At 36.5% G+C, this 19,183-nt stretch overlaps 1 protein-coding gene across 3 annotated transcripts in view; it reads right to left on the minus strand.

The window, feature by feature from the left end:
• The window catches only part of LOC141454926 (glutamate receptor ionotropic, kainate 2-like), a 381,268-nt gene that overhangs the window by 86,158 nt on the left and 275,927 nt on the right, over nucleotides 1-19,183 (minus strand). For all 3 annotated transcript variants that reach the window (XM_074129632.1, XM_074129631.1, XM_074129633.1), the window contains exons 8-9: nucleotides 14,667-14,819; nucleotides 2,955-3,158 (exon numbers count right to left, since the gene is read on the minus strand). In XM_074129632.1, the coding sequence (XP_073985733.1) occupies nucleotides 2,955-3,158; nucleotides 14,667-14,819 (357 nt within the window). The remainder of the gene's footprint in view (nucleotides 1-2,954; nucleotides 3,159-14,666; nucleotides 14,820-19,183) is intronic.

The raw sequence follows: 19,183 nt of genomic DNA on the forward strand, positions 1-19,183 counted from the left end.
GTGGGGGTAAAGGTAGGTGTCATGTGATAGGAGTAGGGCTTGGGTGGGGGTAAAGGGATGTCGTCGAATACGCTGATTGGTCTATTAAGAAGGGTGGGGGTAGGAGTGGGGGTAAAAGGGGTGTCATCGAATTCGCTGATTGGTCGATTTAAAGGGTGGAGTGGGGGAAGGGGCGTGGCCTAAAGCCCTCGTCGAGTTCGATGATTGGTCAATAAGGTGGGGTGGGGGTAGGGGGCGTGGCTTAAACCCTCGTCGAAATCGATGATTGGTCAATAAGGAGGGGTGGGGGTAGGGGTGGGGGAGGGGGTGGGAGGGGAGGGGATGGCCGCCATTTTGTATTTTAGGTGCGCCAGAACCGCCAAATCCTCTCTACTGTGGAAATCCGGAAAAAATCTTAAGGACCACTGATTTTGACAATGATGAAAACAAATTTATCCTGATTCACCCACAACCATTACAGTGCACTAAATTCTTTAAAATCTTCAATTATTATTATTTTTGTTCTTTGCGTCACCAATAACAAATTTTTGCATTCAGAGGACCTCCCCAAAACGGTGTATTTCTGGTGGCAAAATTAATATTGAAAACCAGATCACGAATAAGATAAAATTTGTAACTTAGATCTTAAATATCTCAACTAATATTAGGGATATTGATACGGGGTTAACGGCATTTTTCACAATTTTTTATGCAGTTTTTATAATCAAAACCAGTGGTCCTTATCAAACCCCGATCAGGTTTTTGCCCGTAACTCCGCCAAAAATGGGGATGAAGCATTGGGGATTGAAAATTTGAAAACTAGACCGAAAAAACATATAGTTAGTTTACTTCATGGGTTTTTTTTCGGAATTCCGCTTTCCTAAAAAGTTATTAGCGATTGGTGCGTTTTAAATGGATGTATATACAGGGTGAACCAGTAAGTATTGTCCATAGGCCTACCGTGTGTAGTACATCTAAAGTGGAGTTCAATGACGTATTGGCCAACTTCATATTTTCCACTGTTCTTGAGTGACGTCACTTAATTTTTACCCCCTAAAATCATTACCTTTTTCCAATAAAAATGTTATTACTCAGAAAGTTTTAGTCGGAATTCGATTCTGATGGCACGGTTAGAAAGACAGATAAATTTTCTAAAAATTGATACCATTTCGAAGCGTAAGTTGTTCTCCAAACAGCCTCAATCTTCTTCCTGGATACTGGAAAAATAAAAGTAATCCATTAAAGCCCCATTAGACAAGGAAACTTTTATAAAAAGTGCCAGCACCTAGGTTTGATAATGATCACATAAGGGCTGAATGAGTTTTCTTAAAAATTTCAATTACTTTTATTTTTCCAGCATTCGGAGGAAGATTGAGGCTGTTTGGAGAATAACTTATGCTTCGAAATGGAATCAATTTTTAGAAAAGTTATCTGTCTTTCTAACCGTGTCATCAGAATCGAATTCGGACTAATACTTTCTGGGTAATAACATTTTTATTGGAAAAAAGTAATGTTTTTAGAGAAAACGTGACGTCACTCAAGAACAGTGGAAAATATGAAGTTGGCTAATACGTCATTGAACTCCACTTTAGATGTACTACACACAGTAGGCCTATGGACATTACTTACTGATTCACCCTGTATATACGAGTATAGTGCTCCATCTGGCCGAGAAGAACATGGGTATGTTCCCATTGTTGGTTACTATGGTACACGGGGATGTGTCCAGAAGATACCCTGAGGACAGTGGTGCTGAACATGGTTGGAAGCCAAGAACAAAGCCTAAGATAATTTCCCAGCATCCTTCCGCTGCTGGAATTCATACAATAAGAAGCTGGGGTCCAGTTTAACTGGGGACAGGAAATATCCTTTCCAGCATCAAGGATGTCATCAAAGCGTTCGTTCGAGTTAGCATGGTTTGTTTTAAAAGAATTTAAAGCACAATTAACTGAGATGGCCCACACAGCCACAAGAAAAAGAGCAGAATGGATCCAGAGCTCTGAATTGGGGTTCAGAATCCCCAAGGAGAACTTAAAAAAAAAAGTGAACAAGTCTATAGAGGATATTGTACTAATTGGGATCTCTCCAATAATGCCACAATTTGGTGACAGTTTTATTTTACGGGAGACTTTTTTTCCTCTACCACAGCCATAGGGACTCGTAAGGCTTAGAATAAGTAAGGGAAATCCCTCTATCGTGGAGGAAAACCCTTAAAAAAGTAAATCGTTTAACCGTTTTCATGTTTTAAAATATGATTCTCCAGCGATCTTGCGTTTATTGTAAGGATTCGGGTTTAGTCTCTTGATTTATCGCCCAATAAAAATTGTTCTTCAAATATCGCGACGATATCTGCCACTTCAAACTTGAAGAAATAAAAATAAGAAAAACACCTCTAAGAATAAACTGATTGGCAATTGCATTATTATTCAAACATAATTATTATCAATACTCTTTTTAGATTAAATTACAATTACAATTAATTACAATTAATTACAAAAAAAACTACGATTCAAACACACATATTAATTTTAGAATACTAGGTAAAGGGGGGGAGGGTAATAAAATTCAAAACAAAAATTTAAATTAAAAAAATAAACTCAAAAACCTACATGTTTAATTAGATGATCAACGATACCGTTCCATTGTTTAGTAACTGGATGCTGGGCTCCATATTTACGATCTGGTACCAATTCAATTATATAATCGAAACCAACTTCTTTAGCAATAATTGATAAAACATCTACACAGAAACCATAAAACCTATCATTCCCAGTTAGAGTTCGATTTTTATGCATCATAACAAATGGCCATTCCTAAAAGAGTAGTGTTTTATTTTTGACTAGTTTTTTTTTTTATAATAGAGGGAATTTTAGAAATTACAGTAATAAGTTGGTAACCCTGTTTTTTGTTTTTAAACAAGGAGAAACACACAAATTACTTAAATTAAATGAAAAAAACAAAAAATTATCACTTACCAATATTGTAATTACAACTAATGTAACGTTCATGTTTGCTGTATCGAAAAATGCAGCATTATCTGAAATATTCAGTCCTGACGATGGCGACCATTCGCCTACTTTAACTACTGAATGTTGTTTCAATTTGACTACGTCCAATTTGAACTGTATACGTCTACCTTCTTTAAATTCTATTGGTCCGCTCAAACCTTTAACTTCAACCTGTTTTGGCAGAAAATACAAAAAAAAAAGGGATTAATTTTTTTTTTATTTTTTTTGCGTTTATTGTGCTACAATCAGCGCGTTAGCGCTATAATTAACAATGATACAATAGAGTAATAAATGATAAGTAACGAGTGGACAAGTTACCCAGCGGTAACACTCCCAAATATTAGATGGTTAGTCACTCTCTTCACTGGAGAGGAAATCATGAGGCCACTGTCTTTTGAAGGCGTCTTGTCCGGGTTATCAGAAAGAGTTCTAGAAGAAAGATTTTTGAGCTAGAAGATTTATATGAGATTGCAGGTTGAAGTGGAGTTTTCTGTATCGTGTTTTCAGCGACTTGTGTGACAAAAGGAATGTTAAGGTCCAGTGTGTATAGTCCAGGTTGGGAGACATAAAATGGAGCGTTTACAAATAGTTCGAAGTATTTTAGATTGTAGAGATTGAATCCTTTGGAGATTGGAACGTTTGGTTGAACCCTACAGCTCTATTCCATACGCCCAGATGGGTTTCCAAATAGAAGTATAAATCAAGTCTTTGGTTGTCCAGAGAGAGTTTTGATCTATCGTCTAAGAGTTTTTTAAGTAGTCGATAGCGTCTGTTTAGTTCTGTTCTTTTAAGTCTAGTGTGGGGAGGGGATTAAATTTATTTTAAAATAAGAAATTAGAGGGGGGGAAGGGACGAAAAACCAGGCGTGGCCACTCACACGACTTTTAGAACTTCATTAATATTGTAACGCAGTTGACCTGGGCAGAGAAGAAAGGCCTAGATTAGATTAGATTAGATTAGATTCCATCGGGGGAATTGGCTATTCAGCCTACGCCACCGCGACACCCCAAGGATCTATTGTGGCATCCCCCTAGTTGAAGACCCTCTCCCTATCCTGTCCTTAACCAAACTATGGAATTGGGGGGGGCTCCCAGGTGGTCGATCAGAGCACCTGCCATCAGAGCACCCTCTCGAGTTCTGCTTGCCTTAAAAGCCTTAATAGGTCCGAGAGAGGGCCCTGGCTGAGGCTTGTTGGCACCAGCTTCTCTTTGCCAAAGAGTCGGTACCTTAGCCAGACCAGCCCCTCGCACTGACATACCACATGCAGTGCCGTCTCCTCTTCTTCCTGACAAAACCTACACAGGCTATCCGTTGCCAGGCCCATGCGATGCATGTGCTTATTTAGTCTACAATGGCCAGTGAGAATGCCAACTGCTATCCTTATGGCCACCCGGCCTAGTTGGAGTAGTTCTGCAGTTAGCTTGGGCGAGTAGCTATGGATAAACTTTTTCGCCTGTCTCTGGCCAAGGCCTAGATTGTTCTAGGGGTTGAGCGACCAAAGCCGGTAACAGGCCACCACTGTGTAGACAAAAGGGCCGGTCTCTACCTGAACTAGAAAGGAAAGGGCTAGATTGTTCAAGGAGTTAGTGACCTGTGTAAAAGCCAGCTAAGAGAAAGGCTTCAGTTGGGGTGGTGGCATATGTGTTTCCCAGCCAGTGATTGACAGGTGAGAGTGAGACAGACGGAGTTGGAGAGAGACAGAGAATGGGAGGAGGCGGCTCACAGCTGAGGTGGTGGCAGTATGTTTTCTCTAGCCAATGAACGTCAGGAGGGCGTGGAAACTTATGCTCAGAGAGTTGGAGGAGGGCAGTCCCAGTTGGAGGGAGGCACGCAGTTAAAAGGAGGCAGACACAGCTGGAGAAGTCAGTTTTTTAAGGAGTTATTAGAGTTGTTAATCAGTTTTAATCAGTTAGTTTTGAGTGAGTCTTGGAGAGACGTTAGTTTGGAGAGACACTTTGGAAGTGACAGTTTGAGAGAGTCAGTGTTGCGGAGTGCTTCAGAGATAGCTAGTCAGGCGGTTAGTCAGTTAGTGAGTAGAGCTTTGTTTGTGTAGCAGAGACTAGTGCAATTCGGTGCAGTGCGGACCAGTGGTCAGTCGGGGAACAGTTTTGTGGCGTTACGTAGTGAGTAAGTAACAGTAAACTGTTGTGACTGTTGTAAATGGTGACTGTAATGAATAGCGTTAGTTGCTAGTAAATGTTAATGTGAGTAAAGGTAATGTGTTAATAAATCAGGTTATTACTTACAAATTTAGCGTGTTTTATTATTTAATCAAACCCACATATTTAAAGTAACTAGTGGCAGGCATTAGTTGTGTAAGTAAAGTTCTTTCTTAGTAAAAGGACAAGAAAAAACTTTACAATATGTTTAATTCGTAGTAATGTCCTGTGATTGTATTTAAGCGCAATATCCAATCTGGAGTTCCGGCGATTTTTGGTTTTTATTTCCTGTGGATGCACGCACACACCTTTATTGGTACTTAGGGGAGCTTAAATCGGATATTTCCGGAGCAAAAATGCTGAGATAAATCCGTGTTTATGTTTTTTTTAAAATAATGTAAAGAGTAATTTTGTTCAATTCATTTATTCATGTAGGGCTAACAAAATGGAAAATAGACTTGAAATACGACAACCAAATAAGGGCAACTTATAAAACGGAACAGAAGGAATGCAAAAGGGAATAGAGGGAAACCTACCTTGTACGTATATTGTTAATTCATGGACACTGCTTTTGTGAAGTCTTCGCTAACGAACCATGGCCTGAGAGTCTATGAAACCTGGGCCGTACGTACTGGGCATAAGATACGTACTTACAAACAGGCGTCACTAATGTACAAACAGACAAACAGACACACAAGTTGTTGGCCAGTAGGATGATGGAGGATATCCATTCGCTTAGACTTGCCTGCCGAGCGAGGAGGCACTAATAATATACATGAATCAAAGAGCAACACTAGCGCTGTCTCGGTGTTATTACTGTAGTATACTCTGTAATATTACATTACAGTTATTATTACAGTGCTATGTAATAATAGACTTCCAGAGGCAAATTTACCCACTGATTTGGAAACATACGTACGTACAAAGGATGCTTCTTCCTTGCATTTATTTTTAGTCCTTCTAGAAGAAAAGGATAGAGATCGTCACAAGGCAGGATTCTGGGTCAGAATAAATGGTCCTTTAAAAAATTGGCATTTCAGGGTTTATGAATAAGATCTCTCTCATCAGAACTTTGATTGCAGTTGGATCGAATCAGGATGTTCTGAATAGGGTTCAAAAAATCCTTGAACCGGAAGTTACGCCTTACCGGAAATTGATCTTTTAATTTCTTCCAAAATGGCTTCATTTTTGTTTAAAAAAAATTTTGAATGCAAATTATACACGTGTTGCGTTTATAACTTTTGGTGGTTGTCCACTGTAAACCAGGACGGTCTATTGTAGCGTCTACTAGTTGAGCACCTGTTCCGCGATCTGGTCTGCTTAGTTAAGACTTGGATTTTGGTCTAGAATTCGTGGACGAATTATGAAGGCGTTTTTTTTTTCACTGAAGAAAACAAAAAAAAAAAAAAACTTAGGTAATGACGTTTCCTCTTTTTTCTTGTCCAAATCTTCTCAATGTCAGGCCTGCAGTGACTATTCAGATCATGCGCAAGATTGCCTAGCTTTGTTGTGCGGCTTAGTAAGTTTAGGCGGATTGGCTAATGATGAACACTATCTGTACCCATACGACTCCTGCAATTCTGGGTCCCTGTGAACACTCCTCCTTGGAGGCCCCCTTACAGTCTTTATACACCGAATTTTCAGCCACCCGGACAAGAAAGGTCTTATTTTGGTTACCAATTCTTGTCTAGATCTTCGTGTAGTCCCAACTTCATTGGAGTTGATAGCCTCTACATTTAAAGATGAACCAATTGTCAACAATTTAATCTGAACTGATTTCTAACACCATTATTACCGTTAATGGGTAACTGATACTTGCAGTCACCTGGGAAGCAGCATCCCAGTGGTAAGATCAGCTCAGTACCTCGTGCACACCACTTTCTTTATAGTTATTTTACACATACTCACACGATCAAACAAGCCTAAGCTCTTCAAATGCCATAATTGATTCATTTTATTTGCTTTTACAGGTTGACTGAGTGTTGAAATTCCGGAAATGTTTGGAATGCTTTTCTCATTTCATTATAAACTTATTTTATGTTCAACCAGTGCGTATAATTAATTAAAAAATATTTCCGGGCATGGTCCAAATTCCCAGTTATGTCACAACCAGTTTTTCGCCATTTCTGTCAAATGTCCATTAACCCAAGCAGACGGGTCTCTACCAAGGCTTCTACGTTCTACCCATTCCTGATGTCTCCGCATTCCTTGATCCCTTCCGGTTTTTTCTGCTCCTCTTTGATTCGGAGGTAATGCATCTTTATGTTGTTGAAGTTGCGAATAAACGTAAAGTCAAGTAACAAGTAAAGTAATGCCTATTTATTCAGCCAGGCTTTAATTCCAACTACAAAATGAGGTGGCACAGTCAGAGGCGAGTAACAATCACTTTATCAATAAATTTCTCATATTAACCATTGGAAATATAGACTAGTACCGCAATACACCTTAGCTTTGCGGATCTAGCCTATAATCGCCTAACATACTTTACTATAAATTTCTCATATTAACCATTGGAAATATAGACTAGTACCGCAATACACCTTAGCTTTGCGGGTCTAGCCAATAATCGCCTAACATACTTTACTATAATTTCTCATATGTTTGGAATGCTTTTCTCATTTCATTATAAACTTATTTTATGTTCAACCAGTGCGTATAATTAATTAAAAAATATTTCCGGGCATGGTCCAAATTCCCAGATATGTAACCATTGGAAATATAGACTAGTACCGCAATACACCTTAGCTTTGCGGGTCTAGCCTATTAATGCTCGGCTATCGTGGTGACTAACAAACATTCTTTACTATAAAAGTTCTCATATAAACCATTGGGAATATGGAATATTACCGCAATACACCTTAGCTTTGCGGGTCTAGCCTATAACCTATAATCTAGGTGGTGCCTACAATCTAGTTATTTATTATATATATTATTAAAGTGCATTTACCTTTTTAATACAAAATTCTATGTTTAAAAAACAATTTATGAGAGTAAGTCATGTACGGATTCAGTCTAGATTTTTCTTACTCCCTTGCGAAAAATCCCACACAACTTTATACTTTCTCTCAGAACTGAAAGAAAAAGCAGAAAAGCTCGCTGAACAAAAAAAGAAACCGTAAATATGGTTAAAGAAGGAAATGCCAAAATGTCATCTATATAATATAATAAATCCGTTTATAGGAATCGACAGAGTGTAAGGAAGTTGTGTGTTTTAGGATATTTATAGCCCTTTAGGGATTAACATATCTTTCTTATAGATTTAGGAAGCAATGGGGTAATTTTCCGGAAGCTTTTCCAAACTTGTCTTGTACACAACGTATAAAATGAAAGTTCCTTACTTCGACTTTGTTCAGCTTTGATTAGAAGCAGGCGAGATCATGTTTTAAGTTCTTGACACTCAATTTATTATTTATAAAAAAAAAAGCAGCAGAAGCTCTCAATAAAGATCCTGTCAAAAGTTAATACAGTGTGAACTGAGAAGGGTTGATTTCCATAAATTTGTTTTCAAGTAAAACTTATTTTTCATCGATTTGAATTTTCAAATTTTTCCCTAGTGTTTCCTGGAAATATTATGATCGGGTCAAAAATTACTTAAATCGAGTTCTCAATAGAAAAATGAATTTAAAAATTCCTTTTTTTTACTTTATTCTTTATTTAAATTAAATTACAGTTCATTACTTTTTGGTGACTGAATCATTATTTCAGTAGGATGAACAACAAATAAATGCCAATTTCAGTCATGATGTTCATTTATTGTGGCCAAGCTTTCAACCTAGGGTGACTACATAGGTCATCTTCAGGGCTGTGAAACATATTTTACAATATTAGTTACAATAATTGTATTAAAATGAGGCGCTACGGTAGCCGTGCGGTTATAGGCTAGTCCCGCAAAGCTAAGATGTATTGCGGTACTAGTCTATATTCCCAATGGTTAATAAAAGAGATATACAGTAAAGTATGTTAGGCGGTTATAGGCTAGACCCGCAAAGCTAAGATGTATTGCGGTACTAGTCTATATTCCCAATGGTTAATATTAGAACTTTATAGCAAAGTATATTAGGCGGTTATAGGCTAGACCCGCAAAGCTAAGATGTATTGCGGTACTAGTCTATATTCCCAATGGTTTATATGAGAAATTTATAGTAAAATATGTTTGTTAGTCGCCTCCGTTCACGACACCTAATTTGGTAATTGGACCTAAAGCCCGCCTGACAAAGTAGGCAATTACATTTACTCTTTTTAATTGTATTAAATTGAATTCGTGTACAATAATGTAGTTTACAAAAAATGATTTACCATATTGTCTATATGATATTTTTACATGGTTATTGTTAAGTTGGTGTTGTTGATAAGGGACAGAGGATACTCCAACTTAACGATAACCATGTAAAAATATCATTATAGACAATAAGCCCTGAAGATGACCCTTAGGGCCGAAAGCTCGGCACAATAAATAAATTATCACTACTGAAATTGGCATTTATTTTTTCAACCTACTGAAATTAAATGTAAACTCTAAGGTCTAAGTTATAATTATTAACTGTAAATCAAATTCGTAAAGATAATTTCAAGTATTCTTAAGAGCGACGCTTGATCAAAAAATGAAATAAAATAAATAGGAAACAGACCCGCAGACCAACTTTTAAAACCACTATTTTTTTTTGTACGATCATTTCAATACGAGTATTTCCGGTTATGAACACGATCGCCATACTTATGTTACAAAAAAAGTACAATTGGTTGTCCCCTCCACAAAAAATTGAAGATAATATATTTTCGCCAATCAGTATGTGGAAAACGGCACAGGAACTTAAAAACAGAATATTCGTCTAAAGTAATAACATTATTAAAGTTTACCCAATAATGGCCGTGAAGTTACTTAAAATTGATACTGATGTTGCTACTTACTGCCACAGTACTAGGACTGGGCCACCCCCCCAACTTAGGATGTAGTTTTGGCCCAACTATTATCCGTCTACATTCAGCTTACTAATAATTGTGTTTACTCAATTATCCCAGGAGTGTGTGTGTATGTGTGTAGAGAAGGAAGAGATAATGGGTTGTCTAGTAAGTTTCTTATCTCTAGAGAAATAATTGATCAAACTTTCTCAGACAAGTTGTGAAAAACTTTTTCGATTTTTTTTTTTTCTTGTCATGGGGGCAGGGGAATTGAGGGAAATTAATTTTGTCCCTTTTTTCTTTTTTTTCTGGGGAGATAAAGGGATAATTTCCCTTACCACTTATTTCATACCTTCACAATTTGTTATTTAATTCCTCAATTATTTACAAAAAAAATGGTATAATTTAAACAGCTGTTTTTGATAAAATTCAGCTAACGATCTATAGACACAGCTTAGCACAACCCTTTCACCATTTTTCCCGATTTTTACAAAAAAATTTCCCCTGGAACACAGAATTGATCAATATTTTGGACACAGTTAACACAGAAATTTCAATTCTCCAATAAATACGTTAATTTATGCACCCTCTAGTATGTTATATTATCTCAATACCAACAGTCAGTTCTAATGTTCAGTGACCGTATCAGTATAATAATATTATCAATTATTATAATTACCATAATTATAATAATTGATAATTAATTATTCAGCTATAATAATATGAATTAATAAAGCGCTATAATCCATTAATCACATAATTTATATCACATTAAAATAAGCTGAAGAATTTTAATAGTTCAATGAATAATTAATGGGTGGGTGGGGTCATTTTCCAAAGATTTGACGAAAATTGAGCTAAATATTCGTTATTGAGCTGTAGAATGACGTGGGAAATTTACTGGGTTAAGCTTTTCTCTTGGGCGATTGTCTTATGGTAATTAAGAGGCCAATGTAATTTTTTTTGGGGGGGGGGATACGGAGATAAGAAGTGGTGAAGAAGAGTACTATTCAACTCTAAAGTGGTTGAAAAGGAACCGGAAAATAGAAAAGGAGAAGAAGAAGTAGAGGAACAAAAATGTGTACGAATTGGAGGACAAAAAAAAACTGAAGAAGTAAAACAGAAGATAGAGACCGTCTGACGGAAGAAGAGAGGAAAGAAGACTGAAGTAGAGTAAGGTGAAGAAGGTTGTTAGTGAAGAGGCTAAAGAAGAAGAGATTATGAACTTCTTCTGCGAAGAGGAAGAAGAAAAAAAAAACAGTGGACTGGATAAAAAGAAGGAGAACTTAAAGAAAGCGATAACTAGAAGGGAGGGATAGATGAGAAAAGGAGATCAAAGAGCGGCGAAGGGTATTGAAAATGAAAAACAAAAGTCAAAGCAGTTGTCTGAGACAAAGAAAAAGGTGTAAATAGAAGTCGAAGGATGAATAGGGAGAATAAAAAATATCCAGCAAAGAAGAATGGAAAGGAAAGATCAATGTAAGGTAGATAGAAGTGAAGAAGACGTTGAAGACAATGTAGGAGTAATAGCAGAAGATTTTGAAAAGGAAATGAGAATAAAAAGTGGAACAAATTTTTTCCCAAAAAAATGTTGAACATGATGTAGGATACTTCCGGCTGTTGGTGGTACAATAAATAAAAATAATTTTCCAAAATGGTGGCCGGAAAAAAGTGTATAAGCTTCACCCAAAAGCGAGATAATATTCTACTTAGAGGATTTCCAGCTGCATTCGTGTCACTTTTCTACCAGCTTCATGCTTCTATATATTTCCAGTAATATTTTGTCCTAGCCGTAATACTGGGTAATATCAAATATGTCCCACTTGCCACACCTGCATCTCCCGACGAAGGGAAAGAGAGAGACGTGTGGTGTAAGAGAGATAGAGAACAGGATTTCGGAGCTCCCTGTTCTCCAGTAGCACCATGGTAGCTCCAATCTACTTTCAAGGACACTTTATTTATTTTTGTTTTAGTGTAAAGAAAATTTATATAGAAAACAGGATTTTCTCGCTTTAACTCTTTTATATTTTCCTCTTTATTTTAGTTTTTCCACAATTTATGTTTGGGAAAGAATAAAAAGAGAGAATATCTTTAAACATTATTTCTCAATAAGCTTTTGGTCTAAATCAGTGATGGCGACAATCACAGACACTGACCCGCGCAAGCTTTTTCACTGACCCACACAATTGCTAGGCAACCATTTGTTTGTTTACGCGGGTTGATTTAGATTTTCTAATTGTTGTGGATAATTTATATTCTATCTGTATTTGTTTTCAATCACGCATTTGACACTAAAGAAATTTAAATGCTATCTAAAAAACCTTTAGTTTGATCATTACAGTTCTGAAATCGCAAATGACGACAAAAATGCTTTTGTAGTACTCGAATTTGAAATAAAGCAAAAGTGTTTACAAAATATCAAATAAAATGTATAATTTTACTCATATTTTGTTGGTTAAAAAAAAATCGCCAACCCAAAGCAAATAACCATATTTAGATTTTTCTTCAGATAAAACACACTTTTGGTAAGGTTTTGTTCAGGTTATGTTTGTAAAAAAGAGACTTCCATAGCCACTTGTTTCGTCCCGTTTTACCCAGTAAAGCCAACTGAATTTTTAAGATGTTTAGTTTTGAAAATATTCAGTTTAACATTTTTAAACTTAACTCTTGTGCAAATGGGCATTAGTGACCCAAGAGCTAGGTACTAAAAAAAAAAAATGACCCACGTCTCCAAAAAAGGTTTGCCATCCCTGGTCTAAATCAACCTAACGGAAGTAATGGATGTAGGAAAGTGAAAGAACGAACTAAATAAAGAGGTCAAAGTCGATCTACCTAGAGAGAGCTATAACCGGATGGACAGATGGCCATCCATCCTTGTGGTTTGTGCCTGGCAGTAGGGTTCCCTCAACGGAGCAAATAAGCCCTAATCTGGCTAGGTACTGAACAGTACCCACCCTTGCTGCATTTGAACGCATTTCTTTCAACAAAGCACCAATTCAGTATACCCATTGCATTACTTTTTCTAAATCACCTTCACTTAATAATAACTGTATACAGGAAATACAACAAAAAAAAAAAAAAAACTGTGCGGGCACCGGAAAAACAAAAATCACTGTCAGGAAAAACTGTGGAGTGAGTGAAAGAAAATTGTGGAATATTAACTTGATTAATGGGGGACAGTTTTCACTCCCCCTCCATCCACCGGGCTGATTTAAGACGGAAGTTCATATTTTTGCAACAGAAAGGATGTACACTGTAGTAGAAGAATGTTCTGAAGTTAACTTGATCGTAAAGAAGAAGTGGAAAAATGGGGTCCAGCAATTCTTGAATGTACGGAATTAGCCCCCCCTCCTCCTGAAGTAGCCTCTGCAATTTTTTAGCGCAACATTGGAGCTTTAAAACAATCAGAATTCAGATTTAGTGGGATTGATGTCCTCTGAGTTCGAACAAAAAAAAAAAAAAGAAGGGTTTTAAATGCACGGTCTGTGTATGTTCATATCTGTTCTTGTTATTCCTCTTCATTGAAAGATATCAGGTGATCCCTGGGGACCTACTCATTTCAAGGATTTCTCCTCTCGAGGAGTATTATTGCCCTCATTGGCATTATTGAGGGTCCTCGTTTATCCTTAATCCCTACTTTAGGTACTTATACATATCATGGATTTGTTTTTGAAATATTCTTCCAGAAAAAGTAATTTTGAACAGAATTTGGGATTTAAGATGTTTTTTAAAGTTCACTTGCAGCGCTCCCTCAATATTATTTATTATTTATTTATGATATTAGACAATAAGTCTTTACACTTTCTATATAAAATAACCTCCGTCTAACGGACACTCTACATAGCGACCGCGGCGGACATTGATTTTGGGGAACGGATTAAATGTTTCCCCTCCCACCAATGACCACCTATTTATTAAAAGTTCATTTGTCGCGGTGATCAAAATAATTACCCCCTCTCAAGTTTTTGTTTTTTTTTCTGGTTTTTCCTAAAGTTTCCTATATAAGCTCCATACATCTTGTACCATTTTTCAATATTACTTTGTGGACGAACAATATTATTTTTTCCGGATATGTCTCTCAAACGAGATGTGGTTAACTCTAGAAGAGAAAATAAATGTGTTTTGGAAGATTTTTCAAAAACCAAATCGAGCCATCGTCAACTTGCCGAAAGGTTCTATTTTTCTAATAATAGATGGATAGTATGATGATAATTTCACCATAAATTATTATTGTTATGAATAAGTGTGATGATTATTATAAAAATTATAAATTAAGTCAATAATATGTAGTTTTTTGATAATTTTTTTGGATAATTAAGAAAAATTAGATGCATATCATATAGCTGCAATAATTATGCAATTATGTACGTTTTTAAATCTATTAATAATAAACAATTTTTAAATAGATGTTTGGGGGAAAAAAACCATATTTTTCATTAAGAAACATGCCTACCTCCTTCTAACGGCCACCTCCAAACAGCGGCCACTTTGCTTTCCCCCGCCAGTGTCCGTTATTGAGAGGCTCGACTGTATATAATAACATGTAGCCGTGTCTTTGGCTTACCAGTTTGAATCTTAAATCTAAAAAAATGACAAAATATATTTAAAGAATTGAATTTACCGAATTGATGTAGTTGATAAGACTTAAGCCTCCGTCCCAGGGATGTTCCAATGCGCAGGAGACATTCGCTAATGACAACGGATGCGATTGTTCTAGAGTTTGTAAGCCGATAGCGAATACAATCACTGAATCGTACATCAGCGCTGGTTCAGCCTGAAAAAAAAAATTGAATTAAGTTGCCTTAAATATAAAGTAGAGTAAACATCTTTCATATATGGATGGGGCAATAAAAAAAAGCTACAAGAAGATCAGGCAAAAGGGATGTGGAGTCAATCGACGAGTCGGAAAACAGTTAGGGGCGTATCTTTGTTTACCCAGTTGTCTATAATAGTGCGGGAATTTGTAGACATAAGTGAGTACATTGTTGGTTGGGGGTTTAGAAGTTTGTTTATCGAGGCCTTTAAGTGGTTGACAGTTTAGTGTTTCTAATATATCCGGTTTGAATAGAATCACACTTCCGTTAAATTAACTCGGTTCTTTTAATCTGAGTTTTCTTTTTTTAACGTTTTAATACGCTTAGTGTAAATAAGTGTAAATTTGAAAAAATTAGTTAGGTGTACAGGAATTTGGAACAGTAAATTTGGGTGAAGGAAATAACTTAAAAATGAAAATAATTGCAGAAAACTACAACTATGTTTAGATTTCCCCAAAGTTGGGAACAAATATGGATATCCAGAAAAGTTATTAGAAAGAGTTTTGCCCCCCAAAAAATTAGATTAAACGTAGTTCTGCAAGGCGGTATGGGTAGACCTTTTACGGTTCAGTAGGTACGATTATAATGTACGGTCCCTTGTTCTATACATTGTCTAAAAGCGATAAATGAGTAACCTAGAACTCCTGACTTAAAAGAAAATTCCATAATCGGAAGTGTAAAGAGCTCCTGATGGTTTTCAGATTTCCTCCAGATGTAGATAGCCATTCTTAAATTTTTTATTGGTAAAGTAATTGCCTATTTTTTCAGACGGGCTTTACGTCCAACTACCAAATTAGGGGCCGTGGTTTCTCATATAAACCATTGGGAATATAGACTAGTACCGCAATACATCTTAGCGTTGCGGGTCTAGCCTATAACCGCCTAACATACTTTACTATAAATTTCTCATATTAACCATTGGGAATATAGACTAGTACCGCAATACATCTTAGCTTTGCGGGTCTAGCCTACAACCGCCTAACATACTTCACTATAAATTTCTCATATTAACCATTGGGAATATAGACTAGTACCGCAATACATCTTAGCTTTGCGGGTCTAGCCTACAACCGCCTAACATACTTCACTATAAATTTCTCATATTAACCATTGGGAATATAGACTAGTACCGCAATACATCTTAGCTTTGCGGGTCTAGCCTATAACCGCCTAATATACTTTACTATCAATTTCTCATATTAACCATTTAATTAAAATCCAAGGCCTAAGACCGGGAATCGAACCCTCTAAACCAACAATACATCTTAGCTTTGCGGGTCTAGCCTATAACCGCTCGGCTACCGTGGCGCTTATATATATATATTTATTTTTTTAAATTATTTTTAAAGAAAATTTTCTTTTTAGGTCATTTTTGTGTGGGCGGATGGGTTGATTTCCTTTGAAGTGATATTTCAACGTATGGCTTTTCCACCTGTTAGAATGTTAGCTGACTTTGACAATTATGGTATGAGAAAATCGTGTGAATGTTCATGATTTTTCTTCTGTTGTACCAGCAACTAATCTTAAACCGAGATGTTTCAGTCACTTGTCGTAAGCTTGTTCAAAAAGTACAGATAGAAAGCTGGAATTGTGCATACTACTGTAGAGGAAATCGAGTACTATAATGGTACATTTTTCTGCGGGATTTCCCCTAATAGAACTGGAGATACAGCAATTCGAAATTTGTAAGAAATGCAAAACTAAAAATTTTTTGTCAAGAATAGATTTTTTCAACCTGTTTTTTGTGTAGTTTATCTTCATTTTTCCCAGGCCACTAACCTCTGGCTTTTTGATCGAAGAAGGAATACCCCCCCCAAAAAATAAAACCTTTCAACAATTGGTGTCAATTTGAAGAAGGGGGATAGACAGCATCCCCGTCCGCCGGGTCTGCTCACGTCAGTAAAATGTCGCCGTCAAATCTCACAATAACAAGCAGAGCACAAGGTTCATTTCTTCCCAGGATTCACACACATGCACACTTACAGATCCTGGCGCCTCCGGTGGTGGAAACGAGCTTCCTCCTTCTCTTCCTCCCATCTATCCAGTAACCACCAAATCTCTCACTCCTTCCTCCATGCTTTGCCTTCCTTAGCGTTATGTGTAGCTATAGATTGGGCTGAGAGTAAGACATGAGCCAGGTGAACATAGGTACAAAAGGGCATGATGACTAGGTGTGGGGCATGTGTATGTTCAGGGCGGGGATGATCAATGACACATATTGGCAGAGTTGGGTATTGCACAGATGGGGCCGACATCTCATCATAGCTTTTCCTTCTTACCCCATCTGGATGTCCCAGTTGTACTCTATCCCATTCCAACATCTCATCCAACTTTATTCTTTCTTTCCCATTTTTTTTAGCCATCTTTTTGTTCGCCACCATTGCAAGAGAAAGAACTGGCTGCTTATTTGAGATGAATTCCCCCAATAATATCTATCTCTATAAACTCTTATTTTTATTATTTCTTTTTTTTTTTTTGTAATTCTCTATTACTGCTTCATTTCTCTTTCTATTCCTTAAAGTGATTCGTTCAATGTTCGATATAAGTTCTCACTGTACAAAAAGTACAGTAATGCCAATTTTTTCTGGCAGGTTTTACGTTTAATTGTTAAATTATTTGTCGTAGATGGAAGCGACTAACACCCTATACTTAACTATAAAATTATCATTTAACTATTGGGAATATAGACTAGTACCGCAATACATCTTAGCTTTGCGGGTCTAGCCTATAACCGCCTAACATACTTTACTATAAATTTCTCATATTAACTATTGGGAATATAGACTATTACCGCAATACATCTTAGCTTTGCTGGTCTAGCCTCCAACCGCTCGGCTACCGTAGCGCCTAGCAAACATACTTTACTGTAAATTTCTTTTATTAACCATTAAATAAAATCTATGACCTAAACCAGGAATAGAACCACCACTACCGTGTGAATACAATTCACACAATACAACCTTGCGGGGTACAATATCATAACCAATGAAGGCACACTTGAAGTGTGCGATTATTGCTAGTTGTTAACTTCTTTTAGAACTACTAAAGACGTGGAATTAGTTTCCAAAATAACGAAAAAAAAATCATAGTAGCCATTGGAGAAAATCTTACAAAAAAAAAAAAAGGGAAAATCGCTTTAGTAAAGAGCTAAAGGTACTTCCGGGGTATCACAGCTAAGTTACCAGCGGGTGTATATAAATTTGCACTCAGTGGACCATAAAATGTATGAAATTCCGGTTGAAACTCAATGAAAATTTGACAAACTCGCAGTACTAAGAGCAAATGAAAGAATAAAGTAATGGCTGATTGCAACCAAACAATTAGTTGGCCAGAATTGTGTTACTTGTAATTACTTCATTGTAGAACGAGGATTAAAGTTGATAAGTACCATAATTACAATAAATGTTAAAATGGATTTTATTACATTCACAAATGTTCTCTAATTACTTGAATTTAATGATTTTAACACCTTTTAATTATAGACTATTTAAAACTTTTTTAAGTGATAATGGAAATTAATCAAAATTAAGTTTTAATTACTTATTATACTAAAGATGATTTTCCACTTTTATATTTTGGCAGATTTTGGCACACAGTGCCCCTTAATGACACTAGTTTGTTCCTAATATAGAGCTTTATCTGCAAAGTTTTTTACTATCGTTCCCTGCGTGTATTCTCTTGGAAATCGCTAAGCGGCTCCCTAAACTATGTAATGGAGGTTGGAGGTTGTAATGTAAATATATACGGTATTTTTTTTTTTTTTGCAATTAATTGTACATAATTAGTAAAAAGGTTTATCCATTTACCTAGAATTTTATTTTATAATATATTTTGTAGTTGTTCTAAGGCGCCACGGTAGCCGAGCGGTTATAGGCTAGACCCGCAAAGTTAAGATGTATTGCGGTACTAGTCTATATTCCCAACGGTTAATATGAGGAATTTATAGTAAGGTTTGTTAGGCGGTTATAGGCTAGACCCGCAAAGCTAAGATGTATTGCGGTACTAGTCTATATTTCCAATGGTTAATATGAGGAATTTATAGTAAAGTATGTTCGCTAGTCGCCATGGTAGCCGAGCGGTTATAGGCTAGACCCGCAAAGCTAAGATGTATTGCGGTACTAGTCTATATTTCCAATGGTTAATATGAGGAATTTATAGTAAAGTATGTTTTGGCGGTTATAGGCTAGACCCGCAAAGCTAAGATGTATTGCGGTACTAGTCTATATTCCCAATGGTTAATATGAGAAATTTATCAGTCATGTATGTTTGCTAGTCGCCTCTGTCCGCTACACCTAATTTGGTAGTTGGACGTTAAGCCCGCCTG

This window comes from Rhodnius prolixus, unplaced genomic scaffold (assembly GCF_049639745.1).
Source record: "Rhodnius prolixus isolate KJV_2025 unplaced genomic scaffold, Rpr scaffold_15, whole genome shotgun sequence".
NCBI lineage: Eukaryota > Metazoa > Arthropoda > Insecta > Hemiptera > Reduviidae > Rhodnius > Rhodnius prolixus.